Source organism: Coregonus clupeaformis, chromosome 18, assembly GCF_020615455.1.
Source record: "Coregonus clupeaformis isolate EN_2021a chromosome 18, ASM2061545v1, whole genome shotgun sequence".
Taxonomy (NCBI): Eukaryota; Metazoa; Chordata; class Actinopteri; order Salmoniformes; family Salmonidae; genus Coregonus; species Coregonus clupeaformis.
Genome location: NC_059209.1, coordinates 52022470 through 52049268, shown reverse-complemented (window position 1 = coordinate 52049268; position 26799 = coordinate 52022470). Strand labels below are relative to the sequence as shown.

The following is a 26799-nucleotide window of genomic DNA, read 5'->3' as shown; positions in this document are numbered from 1 at the left end:
TTGGATCTAAAAGTGTGACGACCGTATGTCCCCCTTTTTTTTTTTTTTTTCCTCCAGGCTTGTTTTGCTTTCAGGACACGCTTTTCATGCCACTTCTATACGAAGTGATTTTCTTAACAGGTTAGGAGAGCATTTTCGCTAACTCTAACTATAACCCTTTTCCTAACCTTAACCTTAGTCTCCTAACTTGCTACGAAAAAGTCACTCCCGTATCGAAGTGGCGAGAAAATAGTTTATCTTTTGCTTTCAGGTAGGCTTCAAAAAGTCTGTGCCATTTGATAGAATAGTGTCAGACAACAAAAGACAGTATACCAGCTTTGTATTTATGAATAAGCTACAGTACACAACAACTCATGGCATGGCTATAAAGTAAAGTTAAACTCATTTAATGACAAAACATTGACAGTTGAAATTTTAAAAACATGATAAAACTGGACACATTCAAGCCTTTACACATCTGTCAAATGATAAATGTAATACATATTTTGATCTGATTACAGTCTTAATAGCATTGATATGAATTAACCCGTGCCATAGCAGCATTAATCAAATGGTAGAATACTTTAGGATGCAAGTTGAAAACACTGATTTAAAATGAAAATGAAAAATAATTATCTATTGCCAAAACAAATAGTGCATTTTTTGTGCGTCTGAGGTACAATTTCCTACCTCAATATTGTCAATAGTGGAAGTCTCATTTCAAATGGAGTTATCCCATCTCACATCACATTCAATATGAGACAGCCAGTATGAGCAAAACCTTATAAAAAATAAACAGTTAACACATTCCCTTATCTCAAGGTTTTAAAAATAGCAGAGCAGTAAACAGTATACACATGCTAACCCTGAGCTTACTGTTGTACTGCATATTTATTTGAATTACATTTGTAATCATTTCCCCTTTTCAAATGAAACCCAGCACCCCTCAGTTTATTTTCTGACACTGATGGATGTGTGCGTGTAGGGTTAATTTAAGGGTACGGGTTAGGTAGACCAGGTGACGTGTACAGGTGTGAAAGCCCAGGTGTCGGGGTGTCCCATGTGCATCAGGTCTGAGTAGGGGGAAGAACTCCACTGGAAAGCAGGTACCTGGTCCCACGTGGGTCCATTCGCTGCCAGGAACCCAAACTCACGCCACAGCCCATAAGACGTCACCTACACACACGCAAAGGTACACACACAGCCAATTAGTGATACCCATAGGAGACATGACATTACAGCTCACCTAACTCATACTTAGAGAGATGGAGGAGAGAGAGGAGGAGCAAGACAAAGGTAGAGGGGGTAAGACATCCTTACCTTCATATCCGTTCCTCCATGTGGTCTCTGCTTCAGCGCTCCAAAGGGATACGTCCCGTTAGCCGGGTTCAGGTCGGAGCGGGCCGAGATGGTGTTCTCCCCATTAGCAGGCGGGTCGCAGCCCTCACACCGGGACAATGGGTCCTCCTTAAAGTTATTATACCTACACAGAGAGAGCAAAGGGATATTTTTATACATAGGCTAAAATGTAGGTAGGGGTCCTCATATACAGGTCAGGTGTGGGCTATTCCACAGTAATGGAATTGCGCTGAGACTCAGCTTTTTCACAAAAAATGTATGCCAAACAAAAACCATTGACTTAAAAGTTTAACAAATCATACAACTCTATGCACAAGGCCTACTTTTAACAATTTACACTGAACATTTTACAAAACACATTTACAGTGCCTTGCAAAAGCGTTCATCCCCCTTGGCGTTTTTCCTATTTGGTTGCATTACAACCTGAAATTTAAATTGTTTTTTATTTGGATTTCTTGTAATGGACAAACACAAAATAGTCTAAATTGGTGAAGTAAAATGAAAAAAATTACTTGTTTAAAAAAATGCAAAAAAATTAACAACGGTAAAGTGGTGCGTGCATATGTATTCACCCTCTTTGCTATGAAGTCCCTAAATAAGATCTGGTGCAACCAATTACCTTCAGAAGTCACATAATTTGTTAAATAAAGTCCACCTGTGTGCAATCTAAGTGTCACATGATCTCAGTATATATACACCTGTTCTGAAAGGCCCCAGAGTCTACAACACCACTAAGCAAGGGGTACCACCAAGCAAGCAGCACCATGAAGACCAAGGAGCTCTCCAAACAGGTCAGGGACAAAGTTGTGGAGAAGTACAGATCAGGGTTGGGTTGTAGAAAAATATCAGAAACTTTGAACATCCCATTCACGGACCAGGCAAGGAGAGCATTAATCAGAGAGGCAACAAAGAGACCAAAGATAACCCTGACGGAGCTGCAAAGCTCCACAGCGGAGATTGGAGTATCTTTCCATAGGACCACTTTAAGCCGTACACTCCACAGAGCAGGGCTTTACGGAAGAGTGGCCAGAAAAATGCCATTGCTTAAAGAAAAAAATAAGCAAGCAACCTGTTTCTATCTTCCAGAGATTTGAGACTGGGACGGAGGTTCACCTTCTAGCAGGACAATGACCCTAAGCATACTGCTAAAGCAACAATCGAGTGGTTCAAGGGGAAACATTTAAATGTCTTGGACTGGCCTAGTCAAAACCCAGACTTCAATCCAATTGAGAATCTGTGGTATGACTTAAAGATTGCTGTACACCAGCAGAACCCATCCAACTTGAAGGAGCTGGAGCAGTTTTGCCTTGAAGAATGGGCAAAACTCCCAGTGGCTAGATGTGCCAAGCTTATAGAGAAATACCCCCAAGAGACTTGCAGCTGTAATTGCTGCAAAAAGTGGCTCTACAAAGTACTGACTTTGGGGGGTGAATAGTTATGCACGCTCAAGTTCAGTTTTTTAGTCTTATTTCTTGTTTGTTTCACCAAAAAAATTATTTTGCATCTTCAAAGTGGTAGGCATGTTGTTGTGTCTAATCCCCGAGCCGACTAGGTGAAAAATCTGTCGATGTGCCCTTAAGCAAGGCACTTAACCCTAATTGCTCCTGTAAGTCACTCTGGATAAGAGCGTCTGCTAAATGACTAAAATGTAAATGTAATGTAAATCTAATTATACAAACCCCCCAAAAATCGATTTTAATTCCAGGTTGTAAGGCAACAAAATAGGAAAAATGCCAAGGGAGGTGAATACTTTCACAAGCCATTGTAATGGAACTGTACAGAATTTTCGAAAAAATCTCCCTCAGTTTTTTGTGTCCACGTTTCCAAAAACTCTTAAATAGCTGTTCTGAATTAAGATTCAACGATGTCTGCAGAAACAATGGGGTGTCATCTATAACATGGGTCTCTGATCTGTACTACACAGAAATTGATATGAATGTAATTGTCTTCATGGTGATGCGTTCTAAATAGGTACACAAAGGTATAAATAGGCAATATCCTCCTTTGCATATTTGGGTATTATTCTACACACTGGCTATTATTTTAACCTCTTAAGGATCAGATCCTTTTTTTCAATTTTCGCCTAAAATGACATAACCAAATCTAACTGCCTGTAGTTCAGGATCTGAAGCAAGGATATGCATATTCTTGATACCATTTGAAAGGAAACACTGAAGTTTGTGGAAATGTGAAATTAATGTAGGAGAATTTAACACATTAGATCTGGTAAAAGATAATACAATCAAAAAAACATGCGTTTTCTATTAATTTTTTTGTTCCATCGTCTTTGAAATGTAAGTGGCGCAGTGGTCTAAGGCACTGCTTTGCAGTGCTAACTGTGCCACTAGAGATCCTGGTTCGATTCCAGGCTCTGTCGCAGCCGGCCGTGACCGGGAGACTCATGGGCGGCGCACAATTGGCCTAGCGTCGTCCAGGGTAGGGGAGGGAATGGCCGGCAGGGATGTAGCTCAGTTGGTAGAGCATGGCGTTTGCAACGCCAGGGTTGTGGGTTCGATTCCCACGGGGGGCCAGTATAAAAAAAAAAATTTATTCACTAACTGTAAGTCGCTCTGGATAAGAGCGTCTGCTAAATGACTAAAATGTAAAAATGTAAATGTAAGAGAAAGGCCACAATATAATATTGCAGTTTAAGCACAATTTTGATTTTGCCCACTAGATGGCAGCAGTGTGTGTGTGTGTGCAAAGTTTCAGATTGATCCAGTGAAGCATTGGAATACTGGACTATTTTGTATCAAGTCTGCCCAAATGTGCCGAATTGGTCAATTGATACATTTTCAAGTACATAATAATAATAAATAATATGCCATTTAGCAGACGCTTTTATCCAAAGCGACTTACAGTCATGTGTGCATACATTTTTACGTATGGGTGGTCCTGGGGATCGAACCCACTACCCTGGCATTCCAAGCGCCATGCTCTACCAATTGAGCTACAGAGGACCATACATAACTATAGAGAACATACAAAAATGATATGGTAATACAAAATGTAAGTTTACACACTCCCAGGAATGTCATACATGATGGATCATTAGCTTATACACTAACTTTCACACATCTAGATGGCCGGGCAGGGTGGGTGTTGAGCCAGATACAGCAGGGGTTCAAACTGTAGAACCCAGTTCCTACATTTGAATATAAAAATTGATTTTATCAAACAAAACTATGCTACATTTTATCTCTGGGACCCTTAGGATGACAAGTCTGAGCAAGATTACTGAATGTAACTACATTATTTACCTTCAGAGGTGAATGTATCAAACCAGTTGCCGTGACACGTTTTTTGTTGTTGTGCACTCTCCTCAAACAATAGCATGGTATTTTTTCACTGTAATAGCTACTGTAAATTGGACAGTGCAGTTAGATTAACAAGAATTTAAGCTTTCTGCCCATATAAGACATGGCTATGTCGTGGAAAGTTTGCTGTTACTTACAACAGTCATGCTAATCACATTAGCGCACGTTAGCTCAACCGTCCCGTATACGGGACACCAATCCCGTAGAGGTTAATGAGCTCTGCCCCAAACAAGACAGAATTTGGTTGGTCTGGACCAGACCAAATCTGAACCAATCATAGATGTCTACGTTTCACAAGTTTGGACATCAAAGTACAGCACAGTAGAGCTCAGTAGAGTAGAGTACAACACAGCACAGTTCAGTACTGTAGATTTCAGTACAGTAAAGTAGAGTTCAGTAGATTACAGTTCAGTATAGTACAGTAGACTTCAGCACATTATGCTGTACTCAACTCTCGTGTTCTCTACTGTGTACTGTACTGAACTGTGGTTTGTGACTACTATGTTTTCCATTGTAGCTAATTCAATTCTAGAAATTCCGTTACCGATTTGGTAACGGAATTTCAAGTTTTAATCACTTAATAATTCATAAACAAAATTGATATCAGTAAAAACACTAACTAATTGGTAGGTCTACCTTTACTTGTTACTTCTGTGAACTTTCATTATCCTCCCTCCTCATGAGGGAGAGAAATTAGAAAATATCTTAAAGATATGTGGGTTTTTGGTATCAGAATTTCAAGGCACATGGCAATGTTTCTTAAACTTACAGAAGGCAGAAAAATGTATCCAAAACTACATATAAATCTTGATACTAGTTGGCAGGGGTCTTTACTTCAACATTGTGTATTTCTAATACCTTTTCAGACTTTCTGGTAGATGTTTTCTAAGACCCATTTTCCATCTGTTTGACCAGTTATCAAAGCCTTTGCTTATTCCAAATGTATGCCTTAATAAAAAATAGACTCAGCTTTCATTTGACACCCAATTTGATATGCTCCTACAAACTTCATATTGGTGATCATGGGTCCTTTTATATGTGAATGACTGTATATAAATGCAGGTCTGTCCATCTCCCTCCTGTGACACATCTGGCATTGAGGCCTCTGAATGGAGGCGGGTACCTCATCAGGCGGACCATGGAGTCCATGTCTGTGATGTGTGATTGGTTCCTTCTGAAGATCTGGGCTCGAGGATTCATGTCCAGAGAGAACCATGGACCAAACTGCTCTACCAGTTCTCTACAGCCGCTGGCATTAAACACCTCCTCGTAGTACCTACACACACACACACAGAGCGAGAGTGTCACACATATACACTTTAGATCTGAACAAATTATAACCACCATCTCCAACATCTGCAAGACCGACACAGTCAACTTCTCTTTTTATTAATAATAGTCATTACTAGTGTGTGGTAGTTATATGTTGTTATTGGTACTTACGGGATGTTGTAACTAGACCAGTAGCCTTTCTGCAGCAATTCCTGGGTTTTATCAGAGTGAACAACTAGCCCACTACAGAACAGAACCACACACACATCTATTATTGTTATTGATAAATAACCAGCACATTACAGCAGCAAGAACACACAAAACATTTCTCAAAATGTATATGTGTTGAGAGGATGTTGGTGGTGTGTGTGTGTGTGTGTGTGTGTGTACGTTGCCTGTCTTACGGGATCTGCTCCAGTACAGTAAATAGCTGCTCCTTAGTCTCGGTCATCCCTGGAGTGAAATGCTTGTAGTCCACTATCATCCACTGGTTATTATACCTAACACACACACACACACACACACACACACACACCGTATTATACCTACAAGCGAAGGAATACATTGATCGTGGTCCTCTGTAGCTCAATTGGTAGAGCATGGCGCTTGTAACGCCAGGGTAGTGGGTTTGATCCCCGGGACCACCCATACGTAAAAATGTATGCACACATGACTGTAAGTCGCTTTGGATAAAAGCGTCTGCTAAATGGCATATTATTATTGATTTTAAAGGTAGACATTCTACGTGGTATATGGGTCTATTTTGAGGCTACTGAGTAATTCATGGCGATGACTGATGATACACTAGACAGTCTTTCAGGTTCCACTGTGGTGAGTAACTGAGGCTGATAACAGACATACTGTGTGTAGATATGCTAGAGATCAGAGGAGGCTGGTGGGAGGAGCTGAAGGAGGACGGGCTCATTGTAACGGCTGGAATGGAACGGTATCAAACATATGGAAACCACATGTTCGACTCCATTCTATTCTATTCCAGCCATTACAATGAGCCCGTCTATAGCTCCTCCCACCAGCTTCCACTGCTAGAGAAATAAACAAAAAATAAGCCGCAGAAGACAGATAAATGTAATCATACAAAACATGAGTGTGTAACCTTTGATCTAAGAGGACTTTGACCTGAGTGGGCATTCCTGATAAGTCCCAGGCCTGCCTCAAGTGTGTGTGTGTGTGTGTGTGTGTGTGTGATAAAAGACGACTCAGCACTTTAGAGACACTACTTTATCAGCTGACTTAACTCTGTCCTCCCCCCACTCGTGATATTTCATGTGATGTTTCTATAAACTCTATTATAGTTTTACTTCCCTTCATTCCTTAAAAAGATAGTTCCCTTCACTCTTCCTCCCCTGGCGTCCTTTAAATGGATAGTTCAAAAGCCTGTACGAGAGTTTGTTTGCTGAGCTCCAGCTTTGACCGGACTGGAGAGATAACCAACATGGTGGACATCCACAGGTCAATGAGAATTTACAGGAAGAAGGGGAAAATGTCGACTAGAGGGTCTGCAGAGACTTACGTTCCGCTGTTGTGTTTGCTGAAAATCTCTGCCCACGCCTTGCCGGTTGTAGCCAGCCGATTGGCTACAATGTTCCTCAGCCACTCCATCACTGCTCCGGTTGGTTGAACAAACTTCCAGAGGGCGGGGTTACTGTTGCCGATGGTGGTCTCCAGGGTAACCTGAGGAGGGACATCTTAAAAATTAAAAAAGACTACACACACTGTATATGCTATGTCCACACATATTACACACAGCTCTCACCAGCCCAGTGCTAAGGATGTAGAAGTCATCTCCAGAGAAGATGGACCCTGGGTAGGAAGAGAACGCCTGGGTTCCACCAGGGATCAGATCACTGTCTGAGAACAAAATAACACAGAAATCAAACTCAAAATATAGAACTCTGAACCACATAACTCACGTTTGACTTTCCCAGTGTTCACAAGCAGAGTTTCAAGGAGTGTTTCATGAAGAGTGTATATGTTAGGGGGAAAGGGGGGACGTTGAGACACTGTAGGCAGAGTTAAGTTATCCTGATGAGAGGTTTAGGGGTTAGGGTTACCTGTAGGAGAGACATGGTAGGCGAATTGGTACTTCTTTAGGATGCGCAGCATGGCCTGGTAGATGTTCCAGGTATCATGAGACACCAGTAGATCCTTGTTGCCAGGCAACAGCTTGATGAGGGCGGAGCAGGAGCCGGAGCCCAGAGTCTGTGATTGGCTGGATTTGTTTAGGGCCCCCTCAAGATCCTCTAGGTCTCCTCCCATTTGGAAAAGTCTGAATAGCCACAGAGAAATTGATGGCTTTGTCAGAGCTGTGATGCAAGGCATGATTGGGAACACTTAATTTAGCTCACCCAAATTGTTTTCCCCATTGGAACCATTTACATTGCTCCTGAGATGGGTACTCAGAGACTATCACTGATGGGGTGAACTCTAACCCACCTATCACAGAGATCACAGACCACACTTACAGGAAGCCGAAGGGGTTGAGAGTAAAAGGGCCTCTGGGAAATGACAGCTGATCATTGTAGCCATCCTCCAGACCTTTCAGCTGCAGCAACGCCAACCGCACCTGAGAGAAAGAAAGTCTAAATGAAAAATATTCTCTACTAAGATGTTCTTCTTAGATCCTAAATGTGTACTGAATGAGCCACTCTAACAAGAGTTCTTTACTCTTTAGACACATAGAGAAAAGGAGCAGGCACTTCATCATTTAGCACGCTGGCTGACCCAGACCCAGCCAGTACCTGGTGCCAGTAGGGACAGTGTGGATGCTCCTCTATCTGCTGTCTGACCCACTGCAGGTTGGAGGTGATGTAATCCTTCAGTCTCTGGCAGAATCCTGACTCGAACGTAAACGGACCGCAGTACCCCATAAGAGTGTTCATCCAGTGCTTATAGATCAGCTGAGACAACCACAAATACACACACACACACACACACATAGATCAGCTATAGATTTAGACTCCACTCCCCAGCAAGGTTTGGTTTTAAGGTTAGGGGTGGATTGTCTCTACCTTACCTGGGAGGTGCCTGCGGCCTCAACGGCCCCGGCAGCATACGCCTGGATGCTATCATTATAGCGCCCGCTAGTGGTCACTTCCAGATATGTCCAGCTGAGGGAGAGAACACTTAGTAAATACAACATCATAATCAAATGTGTTTGAGTCAGGAGTTAACCTGTTAAACTCTGAATGGTTGTTTTGGACTATCATAGGCAGTGCAGTTTATAATACCGGTATACAGTCAATATTCTTTGTAGTGTTTTTTATTTTTGTAACTTTTTACCCCTTTTTCTCCCCAATTTCGTGATATCCAAATTGGTAGTTACAGTCTTGTCCCATCGCTGCAACTCCCGTACGGACTCCGGAAAGGCGAAGGTCGAGAGCCATGCGTCCTTCGAAACGCGACCCTGCCAAGCCGCACTGCTTCTTGATACACTGCTCGTTTAACCCGGAAGCCAGCCGCACCAATGTGTCGGAGGAAACACCATACAACTGTGGTCCTCTGTAGCTCAATTGCTATAGCATGGCGCTTGTAACGCCAGGGTAGTGGGTTCGATCCCCGGGACCACCCATACGTAAAAATGTATGCACACATGACTGTAAGTCGCTTTGGATAAAAGCGTCTGCTAAATGGCATATTATATTATATTATAACTGGCGACCGTGTCAGCGAGCATGCACCCGGCCCGCCACAGGAGTCTCTAGAGCGCGATGGGACAAGGACATCCCGGCCGCCCAAACCCTCCCCTAACCCGGACGACGCTGGGCCAATTGTGTGCCGCCTCATGGGTCTCCTGGTCGCGGACGGCTGCGACACAGCCCGGGATCGAACCCGGATCTTTAGTGACGCCTCAAGCACTGCGAGGCATTGCCGTAAACCGCTGTGCCACTCGGGAGGCCATACAGCCGAATTTAACAGGTGAATAGTTTATATTTTACATTGAAGTAGGCCTTAGTAAGCTACTGTTACTGTAATTGCATATTTTTTTGTAGCCTGCCCTACAATGTTTCAGAATTCGCTGGCATATTTAGGTTGGGGGAAATGTTGATGCAAAAAACTGTTGAATTCAAACTTTATGCTGACAGGTCCACAACCATTTGCCATCGTTTTTTTATTTCAGAAACTGACAGTCCTTTTCCAGATACAGCATAAATTACTGCTAAAGATTAAACATCCTGCCAACCAGAATATGTGAGCTGAGTGGAGCGTAGCCAATTTGACTGGAGCGCTGAGCGAATTTCCCAAAGGCTTATCTAAAAGTGTTCAGGTTAGGGGAAGAGTTAGCTAACATGCTAAGTAGTTGCAAAGTAGGTAGAAAGTAGTAACTTGCAACCTTTGGGTTGCTAGACGTTCGCGTTATACGCCCACCCATCCACCCTACTTTCGTTATTGCCTTAAGTAACCATCTGTCTTATGGAACCATACCAAACATCATACCGGCAGTGTTGCCAACTTCTCAGTAAGGAAAGTAGCTATTGGCTGTCCTAAAAGTCGCTAAATGAAGTCATCACATAATTTGCATAATTGGTAATGTACATGTAATTGTGATGGACGCTGTAGGAGAGGAATAACGTTGTGGGAGAGATAAAAAGTGAGTTAAAAACACCCTACATTTACATCCCGCCCTGAATGTAAGCCAGGGCGGGATCAGCCAGCGGCAGCTTCCCGCAGTCTGGATGCGGAGGAGTGAACATCTCCTGCTCTGACTGCAGCTGGGAGGGACTGCTGCGCGAGAACTGGGCCGCCTGTGAGTGCTTTGGGGCAGGGGGTGGGGCCCATGGCAGCACCCGCTGCTCGTTGAGAAGTGTAAGAATGATACGTGCTTTCACGTCAGTCTCCAATAACACCAGAAAAAGTTGCTATATTTGTCGCTAGTCGCTTTTTTGAAAATGTGTAGCTAGAGGTGTCTGAATTCTCGCTAAATATTGTGACAAAGTCGCTAAATTGGCAACACTGCATACCGGATTTACATTTACTATGTTATGTCTAGTCTATGAGACCAGGCTGCAAGGCAGGACATAGAACCCCAATAATCTATTGATAAAGTAAATATTGAACAATAATTCGTCTTTCGCATGACGTGGCCTAATGCCAATCGTACCAAATTATACCGCAAATAAAGGGTTATTGTAAGCATAACAAGTGAATGGAGTGCGTTTCAGGCAGTTAATGCTCGTTCACAAACGCATTTTTATGACAAGTCTGATTTAAAACGGGAAAATGCGTATGTATGGCGTGCGCCAAGTTGATAAATCTCAGTATTTTTGTACATGGCAATCTTTTCAGAAATGGTGCACGCAGAAATGTAGTGTGACATTTACACAACGTTAATAAATCAGGCCCTTGTGGTTTTGAAATGGTTCTGTTCATATGGGAATTTGGAACAGTAATTGGTTACATTTTATTTCAAACCTAGACTTTCAAATCTCTCATTCCCCAAAATAGGGACAACATAGCCTGCTCTACAACCATTGCCAATCCAACGCTATTGTCTAGACTTATTCAGAGGTAATATTTTGCGTAAATGGTTGTGGCTGTTTACCGAAACGCATATTGTTATTCCTACATAGTCTATGACGCTAGACTAGCTCTGGTCCAGGGAGTTAGTGCGCATTAGCAGAGGAACTCGGTAATGCCCTGGCCCAGAGATACAACTACATCAGATGACTCTGAACTTACCCCGAGTTCTTGATGTCGTCGGTAAAATTCGCCCAGGCTATATAGTCGTCTAGGAACCCCTCCTGCAAAGACAGCTGGCCAGTATGTTTATCGAGAACTGCAGAATAAATCTCGGCCTGAACAGACCTCCATGATAAATAAAAAACACATAAAAACATAGACATCTTCACTGTTGTTATTGACTTGTGTGTGCGCCTGTCAGCCATCTTTACAAATGTGGTTCATGTGACCAAATATGAAGGAATTTCAAAATAAAAGTCCCACCCTCTAACGTAGATATCTATTAAGTTCTCTGATAAAATAAAATACAATAAAATAAAATAAAAACTTAAAGCCACTGTATCAAATGGGTAACATTTAATTGTTGTGTACAAATAATCATATCAATCATGTCATCAGAGTCCCATGCATCATCAGAGCTCTCTCACTGAGACATGTCTGTCTTTCTCTCTCTCTCGCTCGCTCGCTCTCTCTCTCTCTCTCTGTCCCTCTTTTTCTCACACACCCACATGGGTTCCTTGTAACATCAATGCTCTGTCGAAGTCCCTCAGTGTGTTTGAGAGGATTTGCTTGTCAACGCTCTGCGCAGAATCACTGACAAAATAATTGGCTTCTGTCGATTTCTGGTCTGTCTGATTATTGATTCTCCTGTTACTCAGGTCCAGATTACGCAGTCAGTCCTACCCACATTGAGCGACAGAGCACCAATCAGGGCTGGGCTGGGGTTAGGGTGTGTGGTTGAGAGGTTAGTCATCCTCTGCCCCCCCGGCCTCCATAGTCTCCATAATACCCTCCATCACCTCTGCCTTCCGCTTCTTCTTAGGGACGTCTAAGAGAAAGAAAGAGAAAGGGAGATCAGAGAACAGATTACTAAAAACATCAATCAGAAATGTATTACTGCATCTGTACACTGGGTGTTACCGTGGAAATGCTCTGCTGTTTTCCTGCGTAGCGTCTCCACAGTGTCTTCAGCGTCGGCCCACTCTAGAACCAGCCGCCGCCCATACAGATGGGTGCTGTGGCACAGTGCTGAGAACGCTTTCTACAGGGGACACAATAAATAACAACACCTCTCAACACTACTGTACAGCAACAATACCATTTTTAGAGGGGAAACAAGAAATACCACACACCATGCTCATTCACCCTCACTCACCTTTGCATCCTGCTTGGTGAGGAAGTCTACAAAGCCAAACCCGCGATGAGCCCCGGTGCCGGTACCGGACGCTTTCTTTGGCAGACGAACAGTCTTCAGCTCCCCAAACGTGCTGGAGGGGATATACATATCATCACCATCATCATAAGTGAGTGAGTAAAAATGTCATGTCTCAGTGAGAGAGCTCTGAGGATGTGTGTATGTATTACCAGAAGAGCTCTCGTATCTCCCTGACTGTGGCCTGGAAGGGGACATTGCGTACGAGGATCTTAGAGCTGGTCTGTTTCCCCTCTGCCTGCTTCTTACGAGACACTACTGCAGACCTATACAAAATAAACAAATACAAAGAATTACAAAATACTCCCGTATCTACAGTGAGGGAAAAAAGTATTTGATCCCCTGCTGATTTTGTACATTTGCCCACTGACAAAAAAATGATCAGTCTATAATTTTAATGGTAGGTTTATTTGAACAGTGAGAGTCAGAATAACAAAAATATCCAGAATAACGCATGTCAAACATTTTATAAATTGATTTGCATTTTAAATGAGGGAAATAAGTATTTGACCCCCTCGCAATCAGAAAGATTTGGCTCCCATGTGTCTTTTATACAGGTAACGAGCTGAAATTAGGAGCACACTCTTAACGGGAGTGCTCCTAATCTCAGCTTGTTACCTGTATAAAAGACACCTGTCCACAGAAGCAATCAATCAGATTCCAAACTCTCCACCATGGCCAAGACCAAAGAGCTCTCCAAGGATGTCAGGGACAAGATTGTAGACCTACACAAGGCTGGAATGGGCTACAAGACCATCGCCAAGCAGCTTGGTGAGAAGGTGACAACAGTTGGTGCGATTATTCGCAAATGGAAGAAACACAAAAGACTTGTCAATCTCCCTCGGCCTGGGGCTCCATGCAAGATCTCACCTCGTGGAGTTGCAATGATCATGAGAACGGTGAGGAATCAGCCCAGAACTACACGGGAAGATATAGCCTCCAACACTCTACAAAATAGCCTCCAACACTCTACTCAGCAAATTGGATGTAGTCTATCACAGTGCCATCCGTTTGTCTTCAAAGCCCCATACACTACCCACCACTGTGACCTGTACGCTCTTGTTGGCTGGTCCTCACTACATGTTCGTCGTCAAACCCACTGGCTCCAGGCCATCTATAAATCACTGCTAGGCAAATCCCCACCTTATCTTCGCTCATTGGTCACCATAGCAGCACCCACCCGTAGTCTGCGCTCCAGCAGGTATATCTCACTGGTCATTCCCAAAGCCAACACCTCCTTTAGCCGCCATTCCTTCCAGTTCTCTGCTGCCAATGACTGGAACGAATTGCAAAAATCTCTGAAGCTGGAGACTCTTATCTCCCTCAATAACTTTAAGCATCAGTTGTCAGAGCACCTTACCGATCACTGCACCTGTACACAGCCCATCTGAAATTAGCCCACCCAACTACCTCATCCCTATATTGTTATTTATTTTGCTCTTTTGCACCCCAGTATCTCTATTTGCACATAATCTCTTGCACATCTAGCATTCCAGTGTTAATACTAATTGTAATTATTTTGCACTATAGCCTATTTATTGCCTTACCTCCATAACTTGCTACATTTGCACACACTGTATAAATATTTTCTGTTGTATTTTTTGACTTTTTTTTTACCCCATATGTAACTCTGTTGTTGTTTTTATCGCACTGCTTTGCTTTATCTTGGCCAGGTCGCAGTTGTAAATGAGAACTTGTTCTCAACTGGCTTACCTGGTTAAATAAAGGTGAAATAAAAAAATAATAAAAAAAGGATCTTGTCAATGATCTCAAGGCAGCTGGGACCATAGTCACCAAGAAAACAATTGGTAACACACTATGCCGTGAAGGACTGAAATCCTGCAGCGCCCGCAAGGCCCCCCTGCTCAAGAAAGCACATATACATGCCCGTCTGAAGTTTGCCAATGAACATCTGAATGATTCAGAGGAGAACTGGGTGAAAGTGTTGTGGTCAGATGAGACCAAAATCGAGCTCTTTGGCATCAACTCAACTCGCCGTGTTTGGAGGAGGAGGAATGCTGCCTATGACCCCAAGAACACCATCCTCACCGTCAAACATGGAGGTGGAAACATTATGCTTTGGGGGTGTTTTTCTGATAAGGGGACAGGACAACTTCACTGCATCAAAGGGACGATGGACGGGGCCATGTACCGTCAAATCTTGGGTGAGAACCTACTTCCCTCAGCCAGGGCATTGAAAATGGGTCGTGGATGGGTATTCCAGCATGACAATGAGCCAAAACACACGGCCAAGGCAACAAAGGAGTGGCTCAAGAAGAAGCACATTAAGGTCCTGGAGTGGCCTAGCCAGTTTCCAGACCTTAATCCCATAGAAAATCTGTGGAGGGAGCTGAAGGTTCGAGTTGCCAAACGTCAGCCTCGAAACCTTAATGACTTGGAGAAGATCTGCAAAGAGGAGTGGAACAAAATCCCTCCTGAGATGTGTGCAAACCCTGTGGCCAACTACAAGAAACGTCTGACATCTGATTGCCAACAAGGATTTTGCCACCAAGTACTAAGTCATGTTTTGCAGAGGGGTCAAATACTTATTTCCCTCATTAAAATGCAAATTAATTTATAAAATGTTTGACATGCGTTATTCTGGATATTTTTGTTGATTAAATAAATAAAAAAATTGAATCAATCTACACACAATACCCCATAATGACAAAGTGAAAACAGGTTTAGACATTTTTGCAAATGTATTAAATTAAAAACAGAAATACCTTATTTACATAAGTATTCAGACCCTTTGCTATGAGACTCGAAATTGAGCTCAGGTGATTTGGAAAGGCACACACCTGTCTATATAAGGTCCCACAGTTGACAGTGCATGTCTGAGCAAAAACCAAGCCATGAGTTCGAAGGAATTGTCCGTAGAGCTCCGAGACAGGATTGTGTCGAGGCACAGATCTGGGGAAGTGTACCAAAACTTTTCTGTAGCATAAAAGGTCCCCAAGAACACAGTGGCCTCCATCATTCTTAAATGGAAGAAGTTTGGAACCACCAAGACTTTTCCTAGAGCTGGCCGCCCGGCCAAACTGAGCTATTGGGGGAGAAGGGCCTTGGTCAGGGAGGTGACCAAGAACCCAATGATCACTCTGACAGAGCTCCAGAGTTCCTCTATGGAGATGGGAGAACCTTCCAGAAGGACAACCATCTCTGCAGCACCGCCAATCAGGCCTTTACGATAGAGTGGCCAGACGGAAGCCACTCCTCAGTAAAACGCATATGACAGCCCGCTTGGAGTTTGCCAAAAGGCACCTAAAGGACTAAGACCATGAGAAACAAGATTCTCTGGTCTGATGAAACCAAGATTGAATTCTTTGGCCTGAATGCCAAGCGTCTGGTCTGGAGGAAACCTGGCACCATCCCTACGGTGAAGCATGGTAGCAGCATCATGCTGTGGGGATGTTTTTCAGCAGCAGGGACTGGGAGACTAGTAAGGATCAAGGGAAAGATTAACAGAGCAAAGTACAGAGAGATCCTTGATGAAAAGCTGCTCCAGAGTGCTCAGGACCTTAGACTGGGGCGAAGGTTCACCTTCCAACAGGACAACGACCCTAAGCACACAGCCAAGACAACGCAGGAGTGGCTTCGGGACAAGTCTCTGAATGTCCTTGAGTGGCCCAGCCAGAGGCCGATCAAACATCTCTGGAGAGACCTGAAAATAGCTGTGCGGCAACGCTCCTCATTCAACCTGACAGAGCTTGAGCGGATCTGCTGAGAAGAATGGGAGAAACTCCCCAAATACCGGTGTGCCAAGCTTGTAGCGTCATACCCAAGAAGACTCGAAGCTGTAATCGCTGCCAAAGGTACTTCAACAAAGTACTGAGTAAAGAGTCTGAATACTTATGTAAATGTGAAATGTCTGTTATTTATTTGTAATACATTTGCAAACATTTCTAACAACCTGTTTTTGCTTTGTCATTATGGGGTATTTTGTGTAGATTGATTAGGGGAAAAAATGTTTCATCCATTTTAGAATAAGGCTGTAACGTAACCAAATGTGGAAAAAGTCAAGGGGTCCGAATACTTTCCGAATGCACTGTAATTACTCCTATTACTATTAGTTTGTTGTTAATTAACGTAACCGTGGTTAGTATGATGAGTGACTCACTTGGTGGCTCTCTCAGACACTTTCAACTCCAATTGGTGGTCATCCACGCTGCAGTGCTGAGAGAAAGAGAAGAGAGATGGGGGGATGAGAGAGATTGAGATAGAGGTGTGTGGTGTGTGGTCAGTATCTATAGGTGTTGGGGTTAAAGGTTAAGGATCAGGGCTAGGGTCAGTACCTGAAGCTGCCTTATGGCCTTCTCTGCTGCCTTCTGGGTCTGATAGGTGACAAAGCCATACCCCATGGACAACAGCCGACCTACAGGGACAAAACAGCACAGACATCACTGAAACTCACAAATGTTCAGTATGAGTCTAAGAGCCAATTTATGCTTGATCCGAAAATGTGGTCGGAGACTCTGTATGGAGGGTGTGACGCAATTGCGGAGCCTCCAGAGGCACGCAGAGGCCAAATTGAGCTCCATTCCCCATTGCTGTGCATCTCCCAAATGTATGTAACAATGCGGAGGGCTCCGTATAGCTCCGCACTGACATGATTGGTTGATGGTAGGTGGGGGCGGGAGGTCCTGTATAAACACAAACTCACGTCCTTGACAACTTCCTTCACAACAGCTCTGTGCTGCTCCGCAAAGTGCAAGAAGTATGAATGCCCTGACTTCTGCAGAGGTTGTATAACCGTAAATGCTGCACGGCCAATGCAGACGTGGGATTGACCATGCAGCGCCTTTAAAGGTTCAGTCTAAATGTAATGTTCAGTACCAATCTTATCTTTTTTCTTGGAGATGGTGCAGGTCTTCAATGTGCCACATTTGGAGAAGGTCTGTAGAAAGACACAAACCAAAAACATGAGACATTCACCAAAACTTCAGACCTAACTGCATCCTAACTATAACTCACTCATCCTCTATTCCTCATCATCTAACTCACATTCCATAAATCTAACGCTAACCCCACCTCACGCAATGTCTCCTCTGTTGTAGTGAAGTTGAGGTTCTTGATGAAGAGAGTGGATCCCGGTGCTTCTTCCTCCTCCTCCTCCTCCTCCTCCTTTTCCTCCTGTGCTGAGGTTTTGGTGGTGGGCTCCGGATCTGGTGTAAGTGTCTTGCTGGGCATGGCAGCTGAGAATACTCCCGTAGGGGCCCACTCCAAATATAGGGGGACATGCTGGAACTAGAGAGTGAAGCAGGCAGAGGGAGAGAGAGGCAGTATATGTTACAGTATACTCCCCTGAACGGGACCATGGTCTTCCTCAGACAGCGGAATGGAACGGGACCATGGTCTTCCTCAGACAGCGTTCCATTTTTACATAAGAGGCCACATTTGCATGGAACACACATATACATACACACACCTTGCTGTATGCCAGTCTAGTGAAGGCTCGTTTGGCCTCAGTGGGCTCCAGGTATTCTATGATGGCAGTCAAGCCCGCAGGCGGCAGCAGCACTCTACCCAGGGTGCCGTGCGGCGAGAACAGTTCCTCCAGGTCCTCCACCGTCACTCCCGCTGGAAGATTCTTCACCAGGAACACACACATGCTACGAGGCCCCGCCGCCTAAACACAAACAGAATCCAAAATTAGAAAAACTTTAAATAATGTTCTGTTCTTTATGCACTGTTAGCACAACATAGACAGTGTTTTACAACATACCTGACTGAAGGAGTCCAGACAAACGTGGCTGTCCAACAGGAACTGCCGAGTCTCCTGGACAATCTGAGTCTCTCCTAAAGCCATCCTCACTGCTACACTCCCCTTAGACTCCTGAGAGAGAATCATATCATTAAAGAGGATGGGGGTAGAGGGTGGGGGAAAGGTGTATTCGGTGGTAAGGGGAGACAGGGGTAAAGGGGACGAGGAGACGGGAGAGTAGAACTCACATGGTCCAGGACTTGGCTCTTGGTGGTGTTGTATTTTTCAGCGATAGCATCTGCAACAGCACTTGTGCCCAGAAACAGGGTGTTCCAGTTATGGGAGCTGTAGAGGGACAAACATCACAATGTGAACAAACACAAAAAGGCAATAACATTACTGGACAATTCCAGTACTGGATTGTAAACATAAACTTTGACAACTAGAGAGATATTTTAAACTAAGGAGAGATGTCTTTAGACTGTAACTGACCTGGTACTAGCGGCTTTGTTCTTGGCATCTTTCTGCCGTTTGTAGGAGGAGGAGCCTGGCCCAGAGTGGGCGGAGTCAGCTTTCTCCTTCTTCAGAGTGGATGGAAGCAAGTGCAGCATCCTGCCCTGAGAGAGAAAGAAAGAGATGGGGGTATAGAGAGAGAGAAGATGAGAGGTTAGATGTTACGGTTTAGAGGTTAGAAACACACTATAGGTAAGGGTGTGAGATTAGTACCTGGAATATGTGTCCATCTAGCTGAGCCAGTGCTGTCACTGCATTCTCAGGGATCATGTAAGAGACGAAGGCAAATCCTTTAGGCTTCTTGGTCAGATTGTCGATGGGGAAAACCACTTCAGCCAGAGGACCTGTAACAAACAGGCTCAGGGGTCAGGTGCGTGTGTGAACTCCTGTTCAGTGCAGGTATACAGTGGCTTGCGAAAGTATTCACCCCCCCTGGAATTTTTCCTATTTTGTTGCCTTACAACCTGGAATTAAAATGGATTTTTTGGGGATTTGTATCATTTGATTTACACAACATGCCTACCACTTTGAAGATGCAAAATAATTACAGCTGCAAGTATCTTGGGGTATGTCTCTGTAAGCTTGGCACATCTAGCCACTGGGATTTCTGCCCATTCTTCAAGGCAAAACTGCTCCAGCTCCTTCAAGTTGGATGGGTTCCGCTGGTGTACAGCAATCTTTAAGTCATACCACAGATTCTCAATTGGATTGATGTCTGGGTTTTGACTAGGCCATTCCAAGACATTTAAATGTTCCCTTTAAACCACTCAAGTGTTGCTTTAGCAGTATGCTTAGGGTCATTGTCCTGCTGGAAGGTGAACCTCCGTCCCAGTCTCAAATCTCTGGAAGATTGAAACAGGTTGCTTGCTTATTTTTTTCTTTAAGCAATGGCTTTTTTCTGGCCACTCTTCCGTAAAGCCCAGCTCTGTGGAGTGTACAGCTTAAAGTGGTCCTATGGACAGATACTCCAATCTCCGCTGTGGAGCTTTCCAGCTCCTTCAGGGTTATCTTTGGTGTCTTTGTTGCCTCTCTGATTAATGCCCTCATTGCCTGGCCCATGAGTTTTGGTGGGCGGCCCTCTCTTGGCAAGTTTGTTGTGGTGCCATAATCTTTCAATTTTTTTATAATGCATTTAATGGTGCTCTGTGGGATGTTCAAAGTTTCGGATATTTTTTTATAACCCAACCCTGATCTGTACTTCTCCACAACTTTGTCCCTGACCTGTTTGGAGAGCTCCTTTGTCTTAATGGTGCCGCTTGCTTGGTGGTGCCCCTTGCTTAGTGGTGTTGCAGACTCTGGGGCCTTTCAGAACAGGTGTCTATATACTGAGATCATGTGACACTTAGATTGCACACAGGTGGACTTTATTTAACTAATTATGTAACTTCTGAAGGTAATTGGTTGCACCAGATCTTATTTAGGGGCTTCATAGCAAAGGGGGTGAATACATATGCACGCACCACTTTTCCGTTACTTTGTAGAATATTTTGAAACAAGTAATTTTTTTCATTTCACTTCACCAATTTGGACTATTTTGAGTATGTCCATTACAAGAAATCCAAATAAAAATCAATTTAAATTACAGGTTGTAATGCAACAAAATAGGAAAAACACCAAGGGGGATGAATACTTTTGCAAGGCACTGTACAGTGTGTGTGTGTGTGTGTGTGCGCGCACCGTGCTTGGTGAATAGGTCTTGGAGCTCCTCTTCTGTACAAGTGTAGGGCAGGTTCCTTATGAAGAGTCTTCCTGACTCTGCTACATCTTCCTCCTCCTCATCATCCTTCAGCTCCCTGGTGAAGCTCCTCTCGCTCCCTTTGTCCCGCCTCTCCGCACGCCCCTCACCCCTCACACTCGTCCGAAAAACCTCGATATATCGCCCCCCTTAGGACAAACACACACAATACATGTCTTTATATTCTCAGTGAGGACACCAACATCCACACACACACACCAGGTCTGATTCTCACCCATGTAATCTTTGTTCTTCTTCAGAGCCTTTTCCACCTCCTCTTCTGACCGCAGGTCCACATATATATACCCGGTTTTGTTGCCAGTGGCGTTCTTGATGATTCGAATGGCTGCAGGCTTCAGAGGAGTCATGAACTCTCGCACTTGTTGCTGTTGATGTCACAGATAAACAACCCAAGAAGTCATACATAAACAAACAAACAACTGCACCATATAGGAGGACACATCTCCCTTTTCCCACTCTTATGAACTCATCACACCCCCATGCCATGCCCAAACACCCACATACTTACCTCTTTGACATTGAAGGGACATCCTCTCAGTTTCACTGTGAACTCAGTGGTCGGCTCAGTCTGTAGAACACAGAGAGATAGACACACACACATTACCAAAGGGAATAAGGCAATGAATCAGTGAGTCAGAATGCTACACCATTATGCTGTTTTAACTGCTATCCTCCATCAGTTCGATGAAGGTTGGATTTTAGGTAAAATATACAGTCCCAAGGTTTGTGGGTCAGTGGTGCCCGTAAAAATAGTAGGGGTTGAAGGTTAGGAGTCCGCCCTACCTCCTGCTGTTTGCCAGGTTTGCCCTGGCTTTTTTCCAGTGAAGAGGCTGGTGCTGTGGCCCTCTGGATACAGTCTCTGTCCCCACTCTCATAGGCACCATCTGTCTGCTGCACAGGGGCAGGCTCGTCTTCCGCATCTTCATCCTCTTCTTCCTCATTGTAATCGTTCTCCTCCACAGCAGCACCCCCTGTCTGTGCCACTTTGGAGCGCAGGTACTCCATATCAGACAGGCCAGACTTCAGAGCCTGCTTATCAGCACCTGACAGTGAAAATACACCGTTTACACACACAGATCCTTACTAGCATCTGTCAGACAAAGGGACTGTGTAGGCATGTGTACCTACCCTGGTCTTCCTCCTCTTTCTCCTCCTCCTCCTCCTCCTCCTCATCTGACTCATCAGAGTCAAAGTTAAGGTAATCATCGGAAGCAGGCTTCTTCTTCTCATTCTTCTCTCGAGTCCTCCCCTGGCCGGTCTCGGGGGCTGCTGATTGGGGCAGAGCATCGTTGGCCCAGGTAGGTGCCTGGTTGCGGTTCTGATGCACCGACACAAACTCCTGGAAACCCTCGTCATCCTCCAGCTGACACACACACACAAGATAAAACAGAAACAAGATTAAACAGAGCACCGGAATGTCAAGGAAGACAATAATTGTCAACACTTCAGGCATTTGAGATATCTTACACTCCAGCGTCTGCTAAATGACTCAAATGTAAATGTAATCCATAGAGTACTTCCTCTGCCAGGCAGACATGGACTTACTTTGCCTAGAATACTGGGGGATTCCTTTTTCTTCTTCTCCTGGTGTAAAAAAAACACACGATAAGAGAAAAATAAATGAAGAATAGATTATATGATCTCTCACAACAATTCAGCACAAAATATGTCATAGTATACCTTGTTATTATGGTACATCAACACCCAATATAATAACACCCCAATGTTACCCAGGACCCTGTGTGTACACATGACTAGAAGATGAAGGGAACATCCCATGGTGTGAAGCATTCAAAAACATTGAACACTTGACTGCAGCCCTATCCTTATACTGTACCTTTTTATTCTCCCTGGGTGCTGTGGCTGTGGCTGGGCCACGGGAGTGTTTACTCCAGGCTCTGGCCTTCGTGGGGTCCCCAAACGACTTGCACATCTCCACCTGGGCAAAAGCACAACACACACTATCAGAGAGGACCATGGCATTATCTGTCAACCAGGCTAGCAAATTTGACATACAATCTGTGATTGGCTAGCTGTCCATCTCACCACTACTCAGGAGTCTGAATGGCTAACTGTCTCACCGTTACTCTGGACGTGTCCACAAAGCTTTTATTGAAATGCTTCAGCGCCTTGTCCGCATCCTCCTCAGTCTTGAAGCCCACAAATCCAAACTTGCGGAACTTGCCCTCCTTGGTGAACTTCAGGCCGCAGTCTGTCAGGGTTCCGAAGGCGGCAAACATCCCCTTGAACCGCTCCTCCTTCATCTGCAGGCAAAGCTCGTCATTAGTAACCTAAACTCAGTTTAACAAACCCTGAATAACAAATCAAGCCAGACCTAGCCACTACTCCATGGGCACTTATGGAGAGAACATCTGAGAGGATTGATAACTCCACTTGGCCTATCAGAGGGCAAGATGGAGCTACCGCCTTAGACATAGTTACATATATTATTATATCCTTTCAGATACACAAGTGCTTAAGAGGGTTGGGGCTAGTAGTTCATTTGGAACCAAGGGTAAATGTAAACTCGGTCATTAACTAAACTTAGGTTTAGTCAATTCAGTCACACATTAGCCCCTGTAATTCATGTACGAAATAGTATATACAATTATTTGCTGTGTAGTTTTAGCCCTGAACGTTTAGCTCAGAGGCTTAGCTCTGTAGCTACACTCCATCTGAACCAGTAAATTAAATTCAAAGTCCAATTAACCACCTCTGCAAACGTTATAATGTCAAAATACGTTCGGTAGTCAACAAAATATTGACTTCCGCATATCAATTATCGCCATTACGCACGGTGTGTACTTCCAAAAAAGGTATAAATAAAAGTATTGTTTTTGACCAAGTGCGCAAATCACTCATTACTGCCACGCACAGGTCGGCTGATCCAGCAGCAGTACAGTAACCCGAAATAACGTTGATATTTAAATTATACCTTTTTTGGAAGTACATACCTTGTGTAACGTCAGTAATGACGGGAGTTGCTATGCGAAGTACCGAACGTATTTTAACATTATAAAGTTTGCAGAGCTGGTTATTGGGACTTTGAATTGCAGGAGCGTCAGGTAGCTTAGTGGTTAAGAGCGTTATGCCAGTAACCGAAAGGTCGCTGGTTCTAATCCCCGAGCTGACTAGGTGAAAAATCTGTCACCTGTAAATCGCTCTGGATAAGAGCGTCTGCTAAATGACTAAAATGTAAGGATCCTGGGTGTCAGAATAACGTTGGATCTCGTCATATTCGTCTCCTCAAGCCCAGATACTGGTTCACAATCCATTCAACAACACATTCTAACATAACTTACCCCGTTTGGAAGGTTTTTGACGATTAATCTCGACATTTTTGTAAACCTATATCCCGTCTAAACACTGAAATAAATGGAAATATAGATGTCAACAATAAACACGCGTGGACGTCTGTCTAGGTCGCCATTGCTAACCTGGAAACATTTTGCAGAACCATATGGAATCACTTCCGGGTCAATTAAAAAAAGAACCTTCAGTCTTCAAAATAAAAGTCCTTACCAAAAGATGTGTGCTGTGCATTGGCATTAATAGTTTGAATTCACATCATTGGCTGTCCGTGGGCAACAGTAGCTACATTACGTATTTTTCATAAACATATTATAACAAAATACATAATTTATTTGAACCCTGTACCCTCAGATTAAAAATCTGAAGCTCTACCGAAAGGGGGCGCCAGCGCCATCTGGGCGCGCGTGAAAAATGTGGCCGCGTAGAAAGGATATTTTCTGTTTGACCGAGAACAATGACAGGGTTGCCATGTCGGTAAAATTCGACCATTGGGCTACTTTGAAAACGTATAGGTCACGGGTTGAGTGAATGATTGGTGGGGAGGGCCGGAGGGGATTGTCATTATGGAAACACTGATTTCCAACCGTTTTTCCATAAAACGTTAACGCGCTAGAACGTATGTTCATCAACAAATAATGTCGACAAAGCACTGGAAAACGACATTAGGCGCACTAGAGTGTATTATATAAATTCACTCGGAGGCTGTTTAAACTTAATGCTAATGTCGACTTTGCTGACGGAAAACTGTATCATTCGAAGGGTTTTACGCATGCTCAGTTTTTGGGTCTCGAGCGCTGCGCGAGTGGAAATTTCAAATGGAAGTTATGGAACTTCCTGGCATGCTTCTGTTGGGGAAAAGTCCACAATGAAACTGTCAGTAAATGTGGAAAATGATACATTTGCATCTGTTGACCATCAAGTAGCCTATTAATTTCTATGCCATTGTAGGCTACTGTAGCCTACCATTTGATACAATAAATGTTGAAATGACGATATCACTAACGTTAGTCCTTGCAAATCAATTTGTGCCACTGGTGTAGCCTATCTGGAGGAGCTGGCAAACGGATTTGATAAATAGCCTATAACTTCAGTTTGTTGTTATAGCTTGTGTTATTATGCAATTATTAATGGCCATGGCTAATTCAAGTTATCAATTGTGATCATGGTCACAGCTCGAGCTCTATCGCAATTGCCGATCAGCTGTTAGAATGCATTAGATTGATGGTAACAGTCAGTTATATTAGGCTTCAGGTAAAAACGAAATAAACACCGGCTGTTGTTGACAATCATATTCAGTTCAAATCCATATTATTAATATTTGATTAGGTGATTTAAATTATGACCCCATCCTCAGTAGCCGATTCGAGCAGGCTATTTGGCAACACACGCGCTTCTTACCTCGAAATAGCTTCGCTATTAATGTTGAATAAATTAGTCCATCAATTTGAACTAAGCAAGCTGCTAAATCGTTCAGTTTACATCTTACCAACATCTTGCCTAGGCTACTGTAGGCTATCTGAAATTAGATGTAGGCCTATCAGGGGCTATAGGCTACCTGCATCTAGCTAAGCAAACCATGGCAAAGTGACACAATCATAAACCCAGATTTTAGTCAGCCTATGCCTATTAAAATGACAAGTCAATCTCGTAAATATACCATTTATAACGGTTTGTAGTCTTAACATCTGGCACAATGGCACAATTGCCAGAAAATAGCCTAACATTCGTTTTTTAAAGTTTGTCCAAGTGTTTCTTGCGCAGAGATTGAGATCCTCTATCCAACTTTCATCACTCAAACTCTCCTGTAGGATTTAGTTATGAACATGTGCAAAACTGATTTATTTAAGATTATAAACAGTGGTTCAAGCCCTGAATGCTGATTGGCTGAAAGACGTGGTATATCAGACCATACACCATGGGTATGACAAAAAATTACTTTTTACTGTACTAATTAAGTTGGTAACCAGTTTATAATAGCAATAAGGCACCTCTGGGTTTTGTAGTATATGGCCAATATACCACAGCTAAGGGCAGTATCCAGTCACTCAGAGTTGCATTGTGCGTAAGAACAGCCCTTAGCCGTGGTATATTGGCTATATACTGTATCCAGTCACTCCCTCTGCCTGGGGCTCCATGCAAGATCTCACCTCGTGGAGTTGCAATGATCATGAGAACGGTGAGGAATCAGCCCAGAACTACACGGGAGGATCTTGTCAATGATCTCAAGGCAGCTGGGACCATAGTCACCAAGAAAACAATTGGTAACACACTACACCGTGAAGGACTGAAATCCTGCAGCGCCCGCAAGATCCCCTTGCTCAAGAAAGCACATATACAGGGCCTTCTGAAGTTTGCCAATGAACATCTGAATGATTCAGAGGAGAACTGGGTGAAAGTGTTGTGGTCAGATGAGACCAAAATCGAGCTCTTTGGCATCAACTCAACTCGCCGTGTTTGGAGGAGGAGGAATGCTGCCTATGACCCCAAGAACACCATCCCCACCGTCAAACATGGAGGTGGAAACATTATGCTTTGGGGGTGTTTTTCTGCTAAGGGGACAGGACAACTTCACCGCATCAAAGGGACGATGGACGGGGCCATGTACCGTCAAATCTTGGGTGAGAACCTACTTCCCTCAGCCAGGGCATTGAAAATGGGTAGTGGATGGGTATTCCAG

At 43.8% G+C, this 26799-nt stretch overlaps 2 protein-coding genes across 2 annotated transcripts; both read right to left on the bottom strand.

Moving 5' to 3' along the window:
* Positions 1–370: 370 nt before the first annotated feature.
* plbd2 (phospholipase B domain containing 2) lies at positions 371–11924 on the bottom strand. Its single transcript, XM_041886268.2, has 12 exons — positions 11625–11924; positions 8962–9055; positions 8687–8845; positions 8411–8511; positions 8000–8214; positions 7702–7796; positions 7459–7619; positions 6332–6427; positions 6099–6170; positions 5779–5931; positions 1300–1462; positions 371–1155 (listed from the first exon to the last, which is right to left on the bottom strand). The coding sequence occupies exons 1-12, from the start codon at positions 11828–11830 to the stop codon at positions 985–987; spliced, it is 1686 nt and encodes a 561-aa protein (XP_041742202.1). The 5' UTR covers positions 11831–11924; the 3' UTR covers positions 371–984.
* A 42-nt stretch (positions 11925–11966) lies between these two features.
* rbm19 (RNA binding motif protein 19) lies at positions 11967–24255 on the bottom strand. Its single transcript, XM_041886256.1, has 22 exons — positions 24113–24255; positions 22892–23074; positions 22648–22749; positions 22356–22394; positions 21939–22173; positions 21594–21853; positions 21319–21378; positions 21025–21175; positions 20732–20938; positions 19268–19398; positions 19034–19158; positions 18790–18886; positions 18563–18673; positions 18266–18466; positions 17869–18084; positions 17674–17734; positions 17133–17212; positions 16958–17013; positions 12990–13103; positions 12781–12892; positions 12546–12666; positions 11967–12453 (listed from the first exon to the last, which is right to left on the bottom strand). Exons 1-22 carry the CDS (start codon positions 24146–24148, stop codon positions 12371–12373), a joined length of 2781 nt encoding a protein of 926 aa, XP_041742190.1. The 5' UTR covers positions 24149–24255; the 3' UTR covers positions 11967–12370.
* Positions 24256–26799: the final 2544 nt, after the last annotated feature.

Excerpts from the sequence above, each read along its gene's own strand:
- plbd2 (XM_041886268.2), bottom strand. The coding sequence starts at position 11,830 with ATGGCTGACAGGCGCACACACAAGTCAATAACAACAGTGAAGATGTCT. Across the intron at positions 8,215-8,410 it reads CTCAACCCCTTCGGCTTCCT|ACTTTTCCAAATGGGAGGAG; the intron begins GTAAGTGTGGTC and ends GTGGCTATTCAG. Across the intron at positions 7,797-7,999 it reads CTACCATGTCTCTCCTACAG|ACAGTGATCTGATCCCTGGT; the intron begins GTAACCCTAACC and ends TTTTGTTCTCAG.
- rbm19 (XM_041886256.1), bottom strand. The coding sequence starts at position 24,148 with ATGTCGAGATTAATCGTCAAAAACCTTCCAAACGGG. Across the intron at positions 22,174-22,355 it reads CCCCCAGTATTCTAGGCAAA|CTGGAGGATGACGAGGGTTT; the intron begins GTAAGTCCATGT and ends TGTGTGTGTCAG. Across the intron at positions 18,887-19,033 it reads AACAAAGCCGCTAGTACCAG|CTCCCATAACTGGAACACCC; the intron begins GTCAGTTACAGT and ends GTCCCTCTACAG.